The following is a 22,558-nucleotide window of genomic DNA, read 5'->3' on the forward strand; positions in this document are numbered from 1 at the left end:
TCACCAGTTTGGATCCCGGGTGCGCAGTGACGCACCGCTCGTCAAGCCATGCTGTGGCGGCATCCCATATAAAGTAGAGGAAAATGGGCATGGATGTTAGCCCAGGGCCAGTCTTCCTCAGCAAAAAGAGGAGGATTGGCAGATGTTAGCTTAGGGCAGATCTTCCTCACAAAAAAAAAAAAAAAAGACAAAAGTACTAAAATGATCTATTTCCATGATAAGAGGGTAATGGATACGCGCACACATAAAAAAGAAGTTAGATACGATATCAAAAACATAAAATGTGGGGGCCGGCCTGGTGACGTAGTGGTTAAGTTTGCATGCTCCGCTTCGGTGGCCCGGGCTTCGCAGGTTTGGATCCCAGGCATGGACCTACGCACTGCTTATCAAGCCATGCTGTGGCAGGCGTCTCACATATAAAGTAGAGGAAGATGGGCACAGATGTTAGCCCAGGGCCAATCTTCCTCAGCAAAAAGAGGAGGATTAGCAACAGATGTTAGGTTAGGGCTAATCTTCCTCACACACACACACACACACACAAAACATAAAATGTGGGAGGATGGGAGTAAAAGTGAAAAGCTTCTAGCAAGAGGTCAAACTAAAGTGACCGTCAACCTAATACAGATTGCTATCTACTTAGGTTATTCTATATGAACCTCATGGTAACCATAAACCAGAATCCTATAATAAATACACAAAAAATTAAGAGAAAAAAACCCCAGCACAATACTAAAGAAAGCCATCAAACCACAAGAGAAGAGAACAACAGAAGAAGAAAGGAACAGAGAAGAACTACTAAAACATCTAGAAAAAAAGTAACAAAATGGCAATAAGTACATTCTTAGCAATAGCTACTTTAAATGTCAATGGACTAAATGCTCCAATCAAAAGGCATAGGGTGGCTGATTGGATAAAAATACAAGACCCATATATATGCTGCATACAAGAAACACACTTCAGATCTAAAGACACTCAGAAAATGAAAGTGAAGGACTGGAAAAGATACTCCATGCAAATGGCATTGAACAGAAAGCTGGGGTAGCAATCCTTCTATCAGACAAAATGGATTTTAAAACAAAAACTGTAACAAGAGACAAACAAGAGCACTACATAATGATCAAGGGAACAATCCAACAAGCGAATATAACACTTGTAAATATCTACGCACCCAACATAGGAGGACCTAAATATATAAAGCAATTATTAACAGACATAAAAGGAGAAATAGAGAGCAAGAGAATAGTAGGAGACTTTAACACTGCACTTACACCAATGGACAGATCATCCAAAGAGAAAATCACTAAGGAAACATTGGCCTTAAATGATACATTAGACCAATTGGAGTTACTAGATATACACAAAACATTCCATCCAAAAATCAAAGAATACACATTCTTTTTGAATGCACATGGAACATTCTCCAGGATAGATCACACATTAGTCCACAAAACAAGTCTCAATAACTTTAAGAAGACTGAAATGATACCAAGCATCTTTTCTGACCACTACAGTAAAAAACTAGAAATCAACTATAGGAAGAAAATCAGAAAAGCCACAATATGTGGAGATTAAACAAAATGCTACTGAACAACCACTGCGTCAATGGGGAAATCAAAAAATACCAGGAGACAAATGAAAATGAAAATACAACATGCCAAAATTTACAGAATACAGCAAAAGTGGTCATAAGAGGGAAGTTTATAGCAATACAGGCCTACCTAAACACACAAGAAAAATCGCAAACAATCTACCAGTGCATCTAAAGGAACCGGAAAAAGAAAAACAAACAAAGCCCAAAAACAGTAGAAGGAAAGAACAATAAAAATCAGAGCAGAAATAAATGAAGTACAGACTAAAAAAAATTAGGAAAAAATCAATGAAACTAAGAGCTGGTTCTTTGAAAGGATAAACAAAATTGACAAACCTTTAGCTAGACTCACCAAGAACAAAAGAGAGACCGCTCAAATAAATAAAATGAGAAATAAAAGAGGAGAAATTACAATGTCCATTGTACAATGTACATTGTCCTCAGAAATACAAAAGATTATAAGAGAATACTACAAAAAGCAATATGCCAACAAATTGGATAACCTAGAAGAAATGGATAAATACTTATAATCATACAACCTTCCAAAACTGAATGAAGAAGAAACAGAGAATTTGAACCGACCAATCACCAGTAAGGAGATCGAAACAGTAATCAAAAACCTCCCAAAAAACAAAAGTCCAGGACCCAAGTGCTTCCCTGGTGAATTCTACCAAACATTCAAAGAAGACTTAATACCTATCCATCTCAAACTCTTCCAAACAATTGAAGAGGAGGGGAAGCTTCCTAACTCATTCTACGAGGCCAACATTACCCTGATACCAAAACCAGACAAGGATATCACAAAAAACGAAAATTACAGGCCAATATCACTGATGAACATTGATGCAAAAATCCTCAACAAAATACTAGCTAGCAAACTGAATACAACAATACATTAAAAAGATCATATGCCATGACCAAGTGGGATTTTTTCCAGGGATGCAGGGATGGTTCAACATCTGCAAATCAATCAACACGATACACCAACCACATTAACAAAATGAAGAATAAAAATCACATGATCATCTCAATAGATGCAGAGAAAGCATTTGACAAGATACAGCATCCATTTATGATAAAACCTCTGAATAAAATGGGTATAGAAGGAAAGTACCTCAACATAATAAAGGCCATATATGACAAACCCACAGCTAATATCATTCTCAATGGAGAAAAACTGAAAGCTACCCCTCTAAGAACAGGAACCAGACAAGGATGCCCACTTTTGCCAATCTTATTTAACACAGTATTGGAAGTCCTAGCCAGAGCAATCAGGCAAGAAAAAGAAATAAAAGGAACCCAAATCAGAAAGGAAGAAGTGAAACTGTCACCATTTGCAGATGACATGATTTTATATATAGAAAACCCTAAGAATCCACCAAAAAACTTTTAGAAATAATAAATGAATATGTTAAACTTGCAGGATACAAAATCAACATGCAAAAATCAGTTGTGTTTCTATACACTAACAATGAAGTAGCAGAAAGAGAAATTAAGAACACAATCCCAGTAACAATTACAACAAAAAGAATAAAATATCTAGGAATAAACTTAACCAAGGAGGTGAAAGACTCATATACCAAAAACTATAAAACACTGTTGAAAGAAACAGAAGACACAAAGAAATGGAAAGGTATTCTATGCTCTTGGAAAGGAAGAATTAACATAGTTAAGATGTCCATACTTGCTAAAGCAATCTACAGATTCAATGCAATCCCTATCAAAGTTCCAATGACATTTTTCACAGAAATAGAACAAAAAATCCTAAAATTTATGTGGCACAACAAAAGACCCCGAGTAGCAAAAGGAATCCTGAGAAAAAAGAACAAAGCTGGAGGTATCACACTCCCTGATTTCAAAATATACTACAAAGGTATAGTAATCAAAACAGCATGGCACTGGCACAAAAACAGACACACAGATCAATGGAACAGAATCGAGAGCCCAGAAATAAACCCATACATCTATGGACAGCTAATTTTCAACAAGGGAGCCAAGAACATACAATGGAGAAAGGAAAGTCTCTTCAATAAGTGGTGCTGGGAAAACTGGACAACCATATGCAAAAGAATGAAAGTAGACTATTATCTTATACCATACACAAAAAATTAACTCAAAATGGATTAAAGACTTGAATGTAAGACCTGAAACCATGAAACTTCTAGAAGAAAACATAGGCAGTACACTCTTTGACATCAGTCTTAGCAGCATATTTTGAAGTAACATGTCTAACCGGGCAAGAGAAACAATAGAAAAAGTAAACAATTGGGACTACGTCAAGCTAAGAATCTTCTGCACAGCAAAGGAAACCATCAACAAAACGAAAAGACAACCTAACAATTGGGAGAAGATATTTGCAAACCACATATCTGATAAGGGGTTAATAGCCAAAATACAGAAAGAACTCATACATCTCGACAACAAAAAAACTAACAATCCTATTAAAAAACAGGCAACAGATCTGAACAGACTTTTCTCCAAAGAAGATATACTGATGGCCAAAAGGCACAAGAAAAGATGTTCAACATTACTAAGTATCGGGGAAATGCAAACCACAACTACAATGAGATCATCTCACACCCATGAGAACGGCTATACTTAACAAGACAGGAAATAAGTGTTGGAGAGGATGTGGAGACAATGGAACTCTCATACACTGCTGGTGGGAGTGCAAACTGGTACAGCCTCTATGAAAAACAGTATCAAGATTCCTCAAAAAATTAAGAATAGAAATACCATACTATCCAGCTATCCCACTAATACTAATGGGTATTTATTCAAAGAACATGAAAACACAGATGCGTAAAGATATATGCACCCTTATGTTCATTGCAGCACTATTCACAATAGCCAAGACTTGGAAGCAACCTAGGTGTCCATCAGGGACGAACAGATAAAGATGATGTGGTATATATACACAATGGAATACTACTCAGCCATTAAAAAGGATGAAATCTGGCTATTTGTGACAACGCACATGGACCTTGAGGATATTATGCTAAGTGAAATAAGTCAGAGGGAGAAAGTCAAACACCATATGATCTCGCTCATAAGCAGAAGATAACAACAAGAAAAACAAACACACAGAGGCAGAGATTTAACTGGGGGTTACCAGAGTGGATGGAAGAGGGCGAAAGGGGTGATTAGGCACATACGTATGGTGACGGATTGTAATTAGTCTTTGGGTGGTGAACATGATGTAATCTACACAGAAATCGAAATATAAAGATGCACCCGAAATTTATATAATGTTATAAACCAATGTTACCGCAATAAAAAAAAAGGTATGTGCATTTTTAGTTTTGCTTGATGCTGCAATACTGCTCTACCTAGAGGCTGTGCCTATAAAGTACTACAATACCTGTTTCCCTCATACTCTTGCCAACACAGTTTTATCACCAAACGTTTGAATCACTGACAATGAAATAACAGAAAAATAGTATCACAAGGTGGTTTTACTTTGCATTTCTTTCCGTGAGTAAGAATGAACTTTTTTTGCATATTTAACAACCATTTTTATTCCTTTTTCTATAAATTGTCTGTTTACATCCTTTGTCCACTTCTATACTGAGTAGTTGGTCTTTTTCTTATCATTTATTAGAACTATTTACATACTAGAGAAACAAGCCCGTAATCTGTAATACAAATTGCAATTCTTTTTTCTCAGTTTGATCACTAATTTTTAAAAACGTCTTACCAAAGCTTAATATACACATGAAAAGTATATATAAGTATACAACTCAATGAATTTTCACAATCTGAACACATTTGTATAGCCACATCAACACCCCAGATCAAGAAACAGAACACTGCCAACACCCAAAAAGCCCCTCAAGCTTCCTTCCTGTCACCACATGCCGGCCCAAGGGTAACCACTATCATTACTTCTTACTCCACAGGGCAGGGGATGTTTGACTGTACAGAATTTAAACATATATGTAATTCTAAATAAACAGAATTATATAGTATGTTTTCTTAGTCAGCCTTATTTCATTCGACGTATTTGTGAAATTCACCCATGTTGTTGCAAGTAGCTACACATCATTCATTCCCATTGCTACATAGCATTCCAGTGTATGAATAAACACAATCCATTCCACTGCTAATGGGAATTCGGGAGTTTCACACAATCCATTCCATTGTTAATGGGAATTTGGGAGTTTCTAGTTTGGGGCTAATACATGTAGTACTGCAATAAACATTTTAGTCTTTGTCTTTTAGTGAATATATAGACTCTATATACTGGGTATATACTCAGGTGTAGAATTACTGGGTCATAAAGTATGAAGATCTTGAAGTTCACCTTCACAAGACACTGTCAAACAAGTTTCCAAAATGGTTGTATCAATTTACACTCCCACCAGCAACACATGAGAATTCCATGAGCACTGACTTTTTAAATGTAAAAGTCAAATATCCACTGTCCAGTCTGCACTCTCATCCTTTGTAAATCAAGATATCTTGAGCAAGCTCTAACTGTAACTTAACCTCCAATATCTTTCTTCTTTTTTTTTTTTTTTGTGAGAAAGATCAGCCCTGCGCTAACATCCATGCTAATCCTCCTCTTTTTGCTGAGGAAGACCGGCTCTGAGCTAACATCTGTTGCCAATCCTCCTCCTTTTTTTCCCCAAAGCCCCAGTAGATAGTTATATGTCATAGTTGCACATCCTTCTAGTTGCTGTATGTGGGACACCGCCTCAGCGTGGCCGGAGAAGCGGTGCATCGGTGCGCACCCAGGATGCGAACCCAGGCCGCCAGTAGCGGAGCACACGCACTTAACCGCCAAGCCACGGGGCTGGCCCCCCTCCAATTTCTGACTCATATTTCCAACTACTGACTATCCCCACCTCAAACCACAATCATCCAAAATTCTACTTCTGATTTTCCCCATCTCAGTTAAGGGTACTGCTATTTTCTCAAACAACTCAGACCACAAACCTCAATGTTCTTGCCTAATATCCCCTAAAATCCAGTCACCAAATCGTAACCATTTTACCTCCGTATCTTTCATTAGCTACTTTCTTTTCATTCTCACTGTGACACTTACAACATCCTAAGGAGTCTCCCACTCAACTGACCACCATTGCCAGAATAAGTCTCACAAAAGCAAGTTGGACAAGCAAGTCTTCAGTGGCTCCCTATTGCTTACCAAACAAGCCTCAACTCTTTGCCATGGTAGTCAAAGCTCTACCCACTCCCTGGCCCCACTTTACCCCTCCAGCTTCATCTCTTCATCTCTCATTACTCTCCCCTTCTCATATCTTACCATAAATGCCAGCCACATTGGACTATTTTCCATTCTCAAAACATGCCCATGCTTTCTCATCTCATTCTCTCTCACTGGGTTTTCCATCCCTTTGGAATTTCTCATGCCCCCAAATATTCACCTGTTAAAACTCCACCTCAAAAGCCACCTCGTATGTGAAATCCTCTGCTAACCACTCATGCAAAAATTCTCTCTCCCCTAAATTCCAAAAGCGTTTGGTTTGTGTCTCTTATGATGCTGATGGCTGTTTTGTATTCTTGTCTGATAGTTTCTTAAGGGCTGGAAAAACGCCTTATTTATCTCTGTACTTTCACATCATTAGACATTTAGGAGGAGCTTAGTACAAGCAGCAATTAGAATAACTTCTTCCTCTGGCACCTTCTGAGCCTACTAAAAATAAGACTGGGCTTGACAGGCCACTGGATGCCTTTCCTCATCTCAGGTTTCGAGGTGCTCAGGTACTGGAGGCCTCCGTGGCACAGCAACATCTCCACAGACTAAGGCTCAAAATGTCGTGCATTCTGCAACCTAACCCAGTTGTTCCTTTCACCATCACAGATTCTGCTAATCAACAAACCTAACTGATGTTCCTAACACTCTCATCCTTTGAGATTTCATTCATCTTTCTCATCACTTTTCTCCCATCATTTCTACCACATTTCCTAGCTTTTTCTCCAAAATGGACTGGCTTTTGTAATTGCTCATTTATCAGAATACTTCTTTTGTTCAAGACAGAATTTAAAAAGTGAGAAAGGAAAGCCTAAGCTGTCTTCCAACTCTACAATATGAAGGTTCTAAACTGAAGTAAAAGAGTGCTAGTCTGACTTGCTTAAGGAAAAGGCTCAGCTCATTCTGCAATGATTAGCACTGACTAACTCAAGCCTTTGTTCCTATAAAAACAAGTGAAGAGCCTAAGTATTATATATTCCAAAAGGGATTTTATGTGGCTAACCAACATATACAAAGTAATCTCAGAACACCATCAGAAACAATGAAAATGGTATAATGAAGTGGTTATCAATACACTTACAACCAGATCTGAAGTCTTCATTCATCTCATCAGTCAGAGACATGTTTAAATCTTGTTCTTTATTAAAAGATGTATAATAGGCAAGGTCAGTGACCCATCTGCCCTCTTCATTTTGATAGACTACACTCTGTGGTAGATCCATTTCTAAAAAATAAAATTCCAAAAATATCCAATGACACATGCAACAAATAAAATGATATAATATTCTTAAATAACTTTATTTACTTGACTTATCTTAGTTATCAACAGTACTAAAATCTGCCCAAATCTAGTTAGAGAAATGAAATCCATTTCCCCAAAAGCACCTCTCTGATGGTGGACAAGCCAGCCTAAATCACAGTAAAAGTCTATAATGGAGAATGAGGGACAAAGGAAAAGAAGACTAAGACTTAAGAAAGGTACATTTCCACTAGATCTATGAATAGAGATACCATTTTTTCATCTATAAAACACTTAAATATTTTAATATGAAAAACTAGGCAAGGTCCATTTGGAAATATATTCTACTCCCAATATATAAACATTTTATATATTTCTTTACTTTTATTAAAAAAAAAAAGCCCACTTACCATCTTTACTCTTTGGAATAGAGTTGTAACATTCACGTGTTCGCCTTTCGCTAGTTGGTAGCCGAAGAATATCAGTGGAATTAAATCCATTGTCACTAACAGGCTTCAAAGATTCTACGTCCACATTTTCTTGAATGGACACTTCGGGAGTCTCAGTGTCTAAACATCTATCCACAGGCAAAACTGTTTCTGAATCTGATGTCAAAGGCTTATTTTGATGAGGAGACCCTGCCTCCAGCTTTAAAGTGTCCATTGAGTCAAAATCACCTTTATTGGCATTTATATCATGAAAATAAACAGGGTTAAGTTTTGCATTAGTAGCGCTGATAGTCTTCACCAGAACTTCTCTTGTGCTTTCCTTTAAAAAGCAACAACAGAGCAGCAGTAAGTTTTGTTTTTCATAACTCATTCCAAAATTTTATGGGAAAAAAACTATGTAGTTGACATAAAATGTTTATTATGTAAAGGAACAGACTATACAGTATTCACTGTATTCTTCCAGAATATATATGAACCAATGTTAAGCAATTTACCAAAACCAAAATTCATAATGTGGTCATGGCAAACATACATCAACAGATTCAGATACCAAAGTGGGTTCGACGTGTTCACTACATTACAGAATGTTAGAAATGTCAGTTTAACTTTTATAATTATTACTAAAAGTCTCTACAAGGATGGTAAGCCCATTACTCTGACCAGCCTTATAAAATATGAATAACAGCCCTTGAAAACAGATATTAATATATTTTAATAAGAGTAAAATAGAAAATAGTACAAATGGGGTCCCTGAGGAGTCCAATAACTATTGCATTAGACATGGCAAATTAAGCCAGTGCCTCAAAACCATGCCCTCCAACATTCTTTCCCAAATGGCATGTCTCATTCTTTCCTAGAATAACTACTACTAAAAAGGAAAGCTCAAGTGCCTACAATACTCTTTTTAGATATTCAGCTACCACCATTACCTCAAGTGCCAATAAAGCCTATAAGAGCAGTCTTTTCTGTCGTAAGATGTAGGATGACAAAAACAGCCTCATAGGCAAAGTTTTTTAAAGTTAAAATACTAAAAGGAGGTAGTTCTGTATAAAAGAAAAGATGCTGGGTTTGAAATAAAGTCATAGGTTTAAATCCTAGTGCCACCATTTATTAACTGGTTAATTTTCCAACAATGTTGTTCAAAAATTAAACTTACATCTCTACCTTATATCAAAATTAATTCCAGATGGCTTAAAGATTTAGATGTAAAAGTACCCAGAGAAAAATACAGATGGATCATTTTCTATTCAGCAGATAACATCTTCTAAGTGTAACACTCTCGTGGGTTAAATTGTGTCTCCCAAAAAAGGATATGTCCAAGTCTAAACCCCAGGTACCTGTACATTATGCTCTTATTCAGAAACAGGGTCTTTGTAGATGTAATTAAGTTAAGGATTTTGAGATGAGATCATCTTAGATTTAAGATCGGCCTTAAACCCGGTGAGTAGTGTCCTCATACGAGAAAGGAGAGGAAGATCTCAGAGGGACACAGAGACAGAGTGGGAAAGGCCACATGAAGATGAAAGCAGGTACTGGAGTGATGCTGCCACAGCTAAGGAACACCAGAAGCCACTAGAAGCTGGAAAAAGCAAGGAAGGAGCCTTTGGAGGGAGGTTAGCCCTTCCAACATCTTGATTTCAGACTTTCGGCCTCTAGAACAGTGAGAATAAATTTCTGTTGTTTTAAGCAAGCAAAATTTTGGTAATTTGTTCCGGCAGCCCTAGGAAACTAACACAAACACTAAAGCGTAAAACACATAAGAATCAGCAGAGGGAAGACCACGGGAAGACATAGGGAGAAGACGGCCATCTACAAGCCAAGAAGAGAAGCCTAAGGAGAAAACAACCCTGCCAAAGCCTTGATTTCGGATTTCTCCAGAACTGTGAGAAAATAAATTTCTGTGGTTTGAGCCAAAAAATTAAATAAATTAATAAAATGTGTAAGGATCAAAATATCACCTTAACATTGAAACTTATAAAAACAATAGTTAAAATATGAATAGCCCAATTTAAAAAAAGACAAGAGAGACAAAGAAATACCATTTAAAACTAGATAATTATTTTTCATATATGATACAAGCAAGGATTAAAAAGAACCAGAATCTGGGAAACTAGCTCTCTCCTCAGTAAAGCAACTTAAAACAATCCTGAATAAAGAACGCAGCCAGGTGATGACGGTCTCTGGAGTCACTGTACTCTTTGATAAAGTATGCTTGAACCCTTTATGTGCTTGGCCAAGAAGCCAATGGTGGCAAAGCTACTATCTGTGGGATTATGACTGAATGCCTCTAAGTAAGAATCACACCCAGGTGGAACAATATGACAGCAGTGCAGAGCCACGGATAGCTAGTCTCTCGCCCCACAGACAATGCCTCGTTTGTGGGAAACCTGGTGCTCAACCATTTGTAGATGACCTGCTTCTGGGTCCCTTGCTGCAATCTATTTAAAGACAGCCCTCAACACAAGGGTGTGTAAAAAAAAAAAAAAAGAAAAAAAGAAGAAAGAGAGAAAAAACAAACAAAAGAAAAGAATGGAGCTGCTCTGACAGTTTTTAAACCTAAACACAAAAAAAGGTCTTTGTTTACACTTTGACAGTATAACTCTCTTAGCAAAGCTTAAGAGTTAGGAAATGTGAAGAAAAAAAAAAAAAGAAAAGCAATTCAAAGGTCTCTTAGGAGGTGGGGTTTTGAGAGGAGGTAATGAAAGTATTTGAAAGTCCCATCTTATTAGATTCTAAGGGAAACAGAGGCAACAAAGCACCCTGGTGGGAATGTGCTGGTATTGTCTCAAATAATAGCTGAGAAATTTGTTCAATAATAAATTAGGGAAAAGAAAGTTTGCCCTCTAAGAATGGAAAAATAAATGGTTAGATTCTATGAAGGATGCTATTTTAAGATTTGCCATTATTGTATGTGCCATTATGAAAGAAAACATTAAACTGTGACATATCAGTAACTGTAAGACACATGATTTCAGAAACATTAAAATATAAAAAAAGCTGTATTTTAAAATCAATGGAAAATGATAACAGAACTTCCAAATAAACAAGGAAGAAAAACTGGGGAGGGAGAGAAAGTGAGACAGGGATGAACAGCGCAATAAAAAATTTGAAAATGATAAAAACAATGTAAAATAAATAATAAATGAAGTAAAACATAAAAATAAAATCAAGAACATTAATAATTATACTATTAAAGGATTAACTAGCTCATTAAAAAAACAGATTATCTGATTACATTAAAAAAGAAAACCTAGCTACATGCTATTTATAAGAAACTCTCTAAACAAATGATAAAGAAAAATTTTTAAAAATGGATGGAAAAGAAGATAACAAGCATATACAAAATAAAAGCAAGGGTATCAATACTAATATCATACAAAGGAGAATTTAAGGTTAAAAGCACAGGACAAAAGAAGGGCACTATTACTAAAAAGGTATAATCTTATAAACAAGGTTATAACAACCATAATCTTGTATGCATTAAACATAGCAGAGAAGTATATAAAGAAAAAAACCTTTGAGGTGCAAAAAAAATAATTTCACAAAAATTCAATTAAAATTGGAGACTTTGATTTATCTTTTCTAGAATTGATACATTTAGTAGATAAAAATAAGAGTGATCATAGAGAAACTGAATAATGTAATAAATAGCCTGAACAAATAGCTAAACATTCCTCAAAAAAAGCATTTAGTTTTCATTTTTTTTATGTCCATGAAATACATATATAAATATACACTTTACCTAAAACATTCAGAAGGGTTAGATTTTTCAGGTCAAATTCTGATTATAATCCTACAAAGTCAAAAATAAAAAGTAAGGTAACAAGGAGTGATGCAAGGGAAGATGGCAGAGGACAAAGCACCAGGAATCTGTCTTTCCACCTAGACAATGACGGTACCGTACTGGCAAAAACCTCTGAAATACAGTCATGTGTTACTTAACAACACAGATATGTTCTAAAAAGTGTGTCATGGGGAGATTTCGTCATTGTGCGAACATCATAACATGTACTTACACAAACCTAGATGGTATAGCCTACTACACACCTAGGCTATATGGTACTAATCTTATGGGACCACCATCATATATGTGGTCCATTGTTGACCGAAATGTCATTATTCAGCCCGTGACTATAATTATTTTGGAACTCTGGAGACTATTTGACCACTTACAGCTACCAGAGAAAAAACTTGGCTGGTAAATTACAGTTAATGCCAGTCACTTTCAGGCTTCAGGATGATAGTGGCTACACATCCCCCACCCCCTAATCCCAAAGCAAGCAACTGTGGGAAGGCAATCCGCATTTTTAGTATGGGTTGCTGGAGCCAGGGAGGCAATAAGGATTTTGCCTCCATTTATCAGGTTTCTGTGTTGTGACTGCAGACTGCTGCTTCTGATCACAGAGCTGTAGGCACAGAGGCTGGCCACCATTGTTTCAACCCTCACCAGCTAAAATGGCCTCCAGCATATTTAAAGCAGTCACATCTGTTTCTTTGGACATTCAAAAACAACCATCTATAGAAGAGAATTAAGAGAACCACTGCAGACACCCAGGGAAAAATACAGGCTCAGAGAAGACCGGTAAAACCTTAAGCTTTCACCTCAGGCTGATCTCTGCATAGACACACTCTACAAAAATTAAATAAAAGTAAGCCCTAGAGAAAAGGGAAAATCTTATTTCCAGGGTTATCACACTGTAAGATTCAAATGTCTTATTTGCAACCCAAAAATCACCAGGCGTACAAAAAAACAGGAAAGCATGGTACATCAAAAGGAAAAAAGTAAATCAACAGAAAATATACACAAGGAATCAGAATTACTAGACAAAGACTTTAAAACAACTGTCTTAAAGATGCTCACAGAGCTAAAGGAAGACATGGAGAAATAGGAAAATAATCTATGTACAAAATGAAAATATCAATAAAGATAATTATAAAAAGGAACCAAAAAGAAATTCTGAAACTAAAAAGTACAATAACTAAAATGAAAAATTAATTAGAGGGGTTCAAAAGCAGATCTGAGCAAGCAGAATAAAGGTTCGGCAAACCTGAAGATAGGTCAACTGAAATTACTGAGTCTTAAGAAAACTGAATTGAGCCTAAGGGACCTGTGGGATACCATCAAACGGACCAACAACGTATTGTGGGAATCACAGGAAAGAGAAAGGGGAAGAAAGAATATCTGAAGAAATAATGGCTGAAAATTTCCCGAAACTTGATGAAAGACACGAATATAAACACCCAAGAAGCTCAACAAACTCCAAATGGGATAAATTCAAAGAAACCTATACCAAGACATGATAATCAAACTGTCAAAAGACAAAGAGAATCTTGAAGACAGCAAGAGAGAAGCTACTTGTCACATACAAGGAATCCTCAGTAAGATACCCAGCAGATTTCTCATCAGAAACTTTGGAGGCCAGAAGGCAGTAGGTTGATATATTCAAAGTGCTGAGAGGTGGAAAAAAACCTGTCAACCACGAATCCTGTATGTGGTAAAACTGTCCTTCAAAAATGAGGGGAAAGGGGCCGACCCAGTGGCATAGTCGTTAAGTTCGCACACTCTGCTTCAGCAGCCCAGGGTTCGCGAGTTCAGATCCTGGGTGCGGACCTACTCACCGCTCATCAAGCCATGCTGAGGTGGCATCCCACATAGAGCAACTAGAAGGATGTACAACTGTGACATACAACTATCTACTGGGGCTTTGGGGAGGAAAAAAAGGAGGAAGATTGGCAACAGATATTAGCTCAGCACTAATCTCCCACAAAAAAAAAAATGAGGGAAAAATTAAGACATTCCCAGATAAACAAAAGCTGAGGGAGTTCTTTTTCATGAAAGCTGCCCTGTAAGAAATGCTAAAGGCAGTCTTTCAGGTTAAAATGAAAGGACACTAGACAGTAACTCAAAGCCATATGAAGACAAAAAGATCTCCAGGAAAGGTAAATACATGGGCAATTATAAAAGCTAGTATTATCATAACTTTTGATTTGTAACTCCACTTTTAATTTTCTACATGATTTAAAAAACAAATGTATTTTAAAAATTCCTAATCTATGTTATTGGGCACACAATGTATAAAGATGTAATCTGTGACATCATTACCAAAAGAGGGGGAGGATGGAGCTATACAGGAGGAAAGATTTTATATATGATCGAAGTTAAGTTGGTATAAATTCAAATTAGAATGTAATAACTTTAGGATATTAAACGTAATACCCACAGTAACCACAAAGAAAACAGTTACAAGTATACACAAAAGGAAATGAGAAAACAATCAAAATGTTTTCTACATAAAATTAATTAAACACAAAAGTCGGCAGCAATGGAAGAAATGAAGGATAAAAAAAGCTATAATGCATAGAGAATACACATAGCAAAATGGCAAAAGTTCCTCCTTATTGGTAATTACTTTAAATGTTAATAGCTTAAACTCTCCAATCAAAAGACAGAGTTTGGCAGAATGGATAAAAACACATAATCCAACTATATGCTGTCTCAAGAGACTCACTTTAGATCCGAAGATGCAAATAGGTTGAAAGTGAAAGGATGGAAGAAGATATTCCATGCAAATAGTAACCAAAAGAAAGCTGGGGTGGCTATAACATCAGATAAAGTAGATTTAAATCAAAAAAAGGTTACAAGAGACAAAAAAAGGACATTATATATTAATAAAAACTTTGATATAGCAAGAAGATATAATAATTATAAACATTTACACACCTAATAACAGACTCTCAAAATATATGAGGCTAAAACTGACAGAACTCAAGGGAGAAATAGCCAGTTCTACCATACTGGTTGGAGACTTTAATACTCCACGTTCAATTATGCATAGAACAAGCAGTCAGAAGATAAGTAAGAAAACAGAGAACTTGAACAACAAAATAAACCAATGAGATGTAAAAGACATACACAGAATACTCCACTCAATAACAGAACACACATTCCTCAAGGGCACATGTGAATTTCTCCAGGATAGACCATATGATAAGCCACAAAACAAGTCTCAACAGATATATAAAAAGATAGAGATCATACAAAGTATCTTCTCCAAATCACAACAGGATGAAGTTAGAAATTTAAAAAAAAAGAAAAACTGGAAAATTCACAAAATGTACAAATTAAACAATACACTTTTAAACAACCAATGGGTGAAACAGAAATGACAAAAGAAATTAGGAAAATACCTATAAAGATGAAAGAAAACCAAATAAAGCATACCAAAACTTACTGGATGCAGTGAAAGCACTGGTCTTAGGGAACAGCTATCAATGCCTACATTAAAAAAGAAGATAAATCTCAAATCAATAACCTAACTTTATACCCTAAGGAACTAAAAAAGAAGAGCAAACTAAACCCAGAGTTAGCAAAGGAAGGAAATACTAAAGATTAGAGTGAAAATAAACAAAATAGAGAATAGAAAAACAATAGAGAAAAATCAATGAAACCAAAAGTTGGTTGTTTGAGAAGATCAGCAAAATTGACAAACTTTTAGCCAGCAAAGAGAAGAGACGCAAATAACTAAAATCAGAAAGGAAAAGTAGGGACGTTACCACCGACCTGACAGAGATAGGATTATAAGACAACACTATGAACAACTGTAGGCCAACAAATTAGATAACCAACAAGAAATGGACAAATTCTTTGAACACCCAAATCACCTAAACTGACTAAAAAATAGAAAAACTCAACAGAACTATAACAAGTAGAGATTGAATCAGTAATCAAACCCCTCCTAACAAAGAAAATGCCTAGACCAGATGGCTTCACCAGGGAATTCTATCAATCATTTAAAGAAGAATTAACACCAATCCTTCTAAAACTCTTTCAAAAAACGAAAGATGAAGAAACATTTCCTAACTCACTCTATGAGGCCAATGACTGATACCAAAGCCAGAGAAAGACATCACAGGAAAATTAAAACCCATTATACCTTATACATCTAGATTTTTAAAAATATTAGCAAATTAAGTCCAACTGCATATGAAAAGATTATTCACCATAACCAAGTGGGATGTATCCTAAGAGAGTAAGGGTGATTCAACTTAAGAAAATCAATCAATCAAGAAAGACAATTAATGTGTAATACACATTAATACAACAAAGGGGAAAAACCACATGATCATCTTAACTGATGCAAAAAAGGCATATGACAAAATCCAAGACCCTTTCATAATAGCAACTCTCAGAAAACTAGGAACAGAGGAAAAATTCTTCAACTTGATGAAACATATTTTTTAAAACCCACAGCTAACATCATACTGAATGGTGAAAGACTGAAAGCTTTCCTCATTTGATCAGGAATAAGACAAAGATGCTTGCTTTCACTGCTGCTATTCAACATTGTACTGGAAGTTCTAGCCAGAGCTATTAGACAAGAAAAAGAAATGACATGCTCATATATACAGAACATTCCAAAGAATCCAAAAGAAAGCTACTACAGCTAATAAATGAATTCAGCAAAGTTGCAGGGTACAAGATCAACACAAAAATCAGTTATTTTTCTATACACTAGTAATGAACAATCAAAAAAGGAAATTAAGAAAGCAATTCTATTTACAATAGAATCTAAAACAATAAGATACTTAGGAATGAATCTAATTAAGGAAGTGAAATACTGGCACACTGAAAACTACGAAACATTGCTGAAAGAAATTAAAAAAGACCTAAATGGAAAGATATCCTGTGTTCCTGGACAGGAAGACCTCACATTGTTAAGATGTCAATACTACCCAAACCAATCTATACAGAGTCAATGCAATCCCTATCAAACTTCCAACAGCCTTTTCCATAGAAAGGGAAAAGCCGAGCCTTAAATTTACATGGAATAGCAAGGAGGCCCAGAGAGCCAAAACAATCTAGAAAAAGAAGATCAAAGTTGGAGGACGAACAATTCCTGACTTTGAAACTTACTTTTAAGCTACAATAATTAAAACAGTTTGGTAATGGCATAAAGACAGACATATAAACCAATGGAATGGGGACAGGACAGTCTTTTCAACAAATGGTGCTGAAAAAAATGAATATCCACCTGTAAAGAAAGAAGTTGAATCCTTACCTTACACCATATATGAAAATTAACTTAAAACCGTCAATGACCTAAATGTGAGAGCTAAAACTATAAAAAACAAACTCTTAGAAGAAAACACAGGAAAATCTTCGTGACACTGAATTTGGCAACAATTTCATGGATATGACACCAAAAGCACAGGCAACCAAAGCAAAATAGATCACATTACATAAACACTAAGGACTTCTGAGCATCAAAGGATACTATCAAGAAAGTAAAAGACAACCTATAGATGGAAAAAAATATTTACAAATCATATATCTGATATTGGATTAATATACAGATGATACAAAGAATTTCTACAACTCAACAACAAAAAAATAACCCAAGTGAAAAATGGGTTAAGGACTTAAACGACATTTCTCCAAAGAGGATATAGAAATGGCTGATAAGCACAGGAAAAGATGCTCAACATCATTAGTTATTAGGGAAACACAAATCAAAACCACAACGAGATTCCAGTTCACACTCATCAGGATGGCTATAATCAAAAAAAGAGAAAATCTAAGGGTTGAATAGGATGTAGAGAAACTGGAGCCCTCGTGTATTGCTGGTGGAACACTATGGAAAACAGTATGGTAGTTCCTCAAAAAGTTAAACATAGAACCAACCACCATATGACTCATCAGTTCCACTCCTAGGTATATATCCAAAAGAACTGAAAGCAGGGATTAGAACAGATATTTGAACACCAATGCTCACAGCCGCATTATTCACAATAGCCACAGGTGGAAATAAACCAAGTGTTTATTGACAGATGAATAGATAAATAAAATGTGGTATATACCTACAATGGAATATTATTCAGCCATTAAAAGGAATGAAATTTTTATATATGCTACATGAGTGAACCTTGAAAACATCATACTTAGTGAAATAAGTCAGACACACAACAAATATTGTATGATTCCACTTATATGAGGTACCTAAAACAGGCAAATTTATAGAGAAAGAAAGTAGAACAGAGGTTATCAAGGTCTTGAGGGGAAAGGGAAGTTATTGTTTCATGGGTACAGTTTTTGTTGTGGAATATGAAAAAGTTTTGGGTATGGATTCTGGTGATGATTACACAGCACTGTGAATGTATTTAATGCACTGAACTGTATACTTATGAATGATTAAAGTAATAAACATTATGTGGTATATAAAAAAGTAATTTTAGAAAGTCTTAAGTACTTGGAAATTAGAAATAAACTACTAAATACCATTCATTGACTCCACGAGGAAACATAAAGGGGAATTACATACTATCTAGAAATAAAGGTAAATGCAACAGCCACAATGGAGTATGACACACTAAGGAAACTAAAAGAACTACAGTTACATGCAACCATACGGATAATCTTAGTAATACTGAGTGAAATAAGACAATCACGGAAGACAGTATATAAAATAATGCCCTTGGTATAAAGTTCAAAAACTAAAACTAAGTAATGTATTACATACATATGCATGGATGTGGAGGATCAGGAGAAACCCTCATGCATTGCTAGTGAGAATGTAAAATGATGCAGCATCTATGGAAAACAGTACGGTGGTTCCCAAAAATTTTTAAATAGAATTACCATATGATCCAGCAATTTCACTTCTGGGTATATACTCATAATGATTGAAAGTAGGGTCTTAAAGAGATATTTGTACACTCATGTTCATAGCAGCATTATTCACAATTGCCAAAAGGTGGAAGCAACCCAAGTGTCTGCTGACAAATGAATCGATAAACAAAATGTAGTATATACATACAATGCAGTATTATTCAGCCTTAGAAAGGAAGGAAATTCTGAAACATGCTCTAACATGGATGAACCAAATTCTGAAACATGCTGTAACATGTATGAACCTTGAGGACAGTATGCTAACTGAAAAAAGCCACTCACAAAAAGACAAATATTGTATGATTCCACTTATATGAGGTCATCTAGAGTAGCCAAATTCATAGAGACAGAAGATAGAAGAGCAGTTGCCACAGGCTGAGGGAGGTAGGAATAGGGAGTTGTTTGATGGGTACAGAGTTTCAGTTTTGCAAGAAGAAGAATTCTGGAGATTGGTTGCACAATGCAAATGTTCTTAACACTACTGAAGTATACTTAAAAATGGTTAAAATGGTAAATTTTATGTTACATACATTTTACCACAATTAAAAATATATTTAAAACATGAAAAATGGAGACACACAAAAAAGCAAGCATTATTTCAATAAATATGGAAAAGTGGGTATCAGTAGGGAAAAAAAAACTCCACCCAGGTACAAAACTCATGGCATTGCTTATAAAGCTATATTATTATTAGGAGAAAATGCTGGAAGGGGGAAACACTTCCTGACCATTGAAGAAACAGAGCCGAGAGAACAATAATAGATTCTAACAGGTGAAAAACGTTCAGGTAATAATAGATAATAAAAGATATCTTTAAAAGCAAAACCAGAATGAAGGAATTGTGAAGGAGACAAAAATCTTATGATCCAAATTATACATACAGAACTCATACAGCTATGAAGTTGATACCTAAAATCCCCTTGATAAAATTTTTTTTTCCAATTTTTTCCTTTTCAGGTAAGGAGAGTTTTACCACAAGATGGCACCCATGCTCCTGCAACTCCCGCAATTTACATTAGTTTGGTGGGGGAAAAAAAAGTCTATTTCTTATAGACAGCAAATTTACAACAAAACAGAAAGAAATTTACTTAAGATGGTTGGAGTTCTTTAGATAACATTCAATAAGAAAAATGGGCTGCTGACCTTGCCAAATCAGGGACACAGTATTATCACCTCATGGTAAAACAAATCGCATCACCTTAAAACACAGAAAAATAAGACATTTCATGAACTAACGTAACGTGTTTTACGACTGACCTACAGGTAGGGATTTCCCCCCATCCATGCAATAAAAAAGCTTTGATGAATGTGTTCCTTCCACACTGTCCCAATCCTCGGCTGCCAGAGGCCAATCCTCACTGTCCCTCCACGCTCAATGCCTTCCTTCAACCACTGCTGAGGGCCTCAAGGCTTCGCCATCAGAGAGCCTGAAGGCTCCTACGGAACCTGGCTATCTCAATTAAATACTTTTTTAGAAGATGGACTAGAAATGGATCATCAGAAACTATGTTTTTACTAACACAGAAAGACGTCCAAACTTCAAAAAACTTTTAGAATGTAACTCAATTAGAACTTGGGGACTTCTCTCAATAGGTACGAGATTCAGTAACCAGGATTCTGCCTTACTGTAAATTATCTAAGTATTTCTTTGATTTTCCTACTAAGTTTCAAAGGGTCGAAAGCACTGTCCTAGGAGGAAAAATCCATCAACTCTGAATACCTGTTCTGGTTACCTGAGGGAAGGGGCACTGTACTTTACTGTATTTGCATGTAAGTGAGAAGCAATAAATCCTTGAAGCTGCTGAATAGGCCACTCCTGGACAGTAAAATATCCCTATGTATAAGAAAGTACTATATTGTAGAATACAACCTCCATAACAGGAATTCAGACAAATTAACGTAGTCTAGAGTTACTAAAAAGTAACCAAGGACTTGACCTAAAACTGCAGATAATTATGATCTGGATTAAGGAAAGAAGGGAGAAAAAAAGTAGGAACAGGGATTTGTAGAAGAAATATGCAAGAGAAAAACAGATTAACCCTGGGCCAGATTATAATGCACTTTAATGATTATTAATTTTAAACACAGAGACAGAGAACATTACATATATATAAAAGTCAGTGGAACAAGATTAACCTGGTGTTGACAAATATAATAGAATTGTAAAAATACTGCAGATAGGGCAATAAATCAGACATGTGGTAGTAAGCATCTTGAACTTGAGTAGTGGTAAAGAAGTAAACAGGAAAGAATAAATCTGAGACATGGTCCTGAGGACATACTGACAGGATTTAGGTCTTCTGAGCTTCATTGCCTTTAAAATGACAATCCCATCATCACTTGCTGCTTTAATACACTCTAAGGATTACTGTGAGGATAAAATAACTGTCTCTTTATATATACAAGCACACCCACTCCCTCTAAATTAAAAACCATCATACAATCCCAAGGCATACATTACTTTTACAAGAAAGACAAAAATTGGTAAAAGTCAGAAACGACTACCAAGTTTTAAGTGTAAGAGTAAAGGAGTGCCATTAACAAACAGAAAAAAATAAATAATGGAAAACAATGTGCTTGAGCAAGATTAAAGATGATCAGTTTGCTTTTGTATTTAATGTTTCGCTCTGAGCTAAAGAACTTTTCAAATGAAAAATCTAAATGCATCATTAAATACTTAAGAAAATGCATACAATTGGATATTTACTATAATCTTAGTGATATCAAAGATACAAACACACACACAGAAACATTATCAGTAGGGATTTTTTTATACGTTTTCTATATTTTCCAGAAATCAACTGATATCATACAGAAGACTTGTTATCCTTTTCACAGAAAATTTAAAGAAAATGCATATAAACTTACTCTGCCAGGATGCAGAACAATACCCTTCAGACTTTCTGCCCTTTCTTTCTCTTTTTCAATTCTCCAAGTATTAGAGGAAAAATCTACATCCCTTCTACTATCTCCAGTACCTGCAGAATGACCTGAAAAATAAGGAAAAAAATTAATGGAGCAAAGTTTCAGTAATCTAATGTAATAACTGCTTCTTGCTATCCAAATTATTTTATGCAAACCTAATACTTAGCATTCATATGACAAATATATCAATTTGCATCCGAGAGAAAATAACCATCAGTAAGAGGCAACAGTAAACATGACAAACTGCTACCATACAGAGAATTCATTTCTAATTCTCCAACATCTGAATAGAACACAATCATTCGTAATACACAATCCAGGAAATATAGACTACAGTATTTCTAATAATAACAATGTACTCAGGTATTATTACAAGCTCTTTTGAGTAGTTTTACACTGTTTAAAGCCTTAAGGGGATAGAAAGGTTAATATATGTCAAATCATACCAAAGAAATGAATTTTTTGGAAAAAAAGG

General features: G+C 35.6%; 1 protein-coding gene across 19 annotated transcripts in view; it reads right to left on the bottom strand.

Moving 5' to 3' along the window:
- The window catches only part of LOC131415265 (nucleoporin SEH1), a 162,328-nt gene that overhangs the window by 84,701 nt on the left and 55,069 nt on the right, over nucleotides 1-22,558 (bottom strand). For all 19 annotated transcript variants that reach the window (XR_009222387.1, XM_058556739.1, XM_058556737.1 and 16 more), the window contains 3 exons: nucleotides 22,027-22,148; nucleotides 8,454-8,811; nucleotides 7,885-8,028 (listed from right to left, as the gene is read on the bottom strand). Coding sequence is in view for 18 of the 19 variants with exons in the window: in XM_058556739.1 (XP_058412722.1) it covers nucleotides 7,885-8,028; nucleotides 8,454-8,811; nucleotides 22,027-22,148 (624 nt within the window). In the remaining variant the exon portion in view is untranslated. The remainder of the gene's footprint in view (nucleotides 1-7,884; nucleotides 8,029-8,453; nucleotides 8,812-22,026; nucleotides 22,149-22,558) is intronic.

Source organism: Diceros bicornis, chromosome 16 (assembly GCF_020826845.1).
Source record: "Diceros bicornis minor isolate mBicDic1 chromosome 16, mDicBic1.mat.cur, whole genome shotgun sequence".
NCBI classification, from domain to species: Eukaryota; Metazoa; Chordata; class Mammalia; order Perissodactyla; family Rhinocerotidae; genus Diceros; species Diceros bicornis.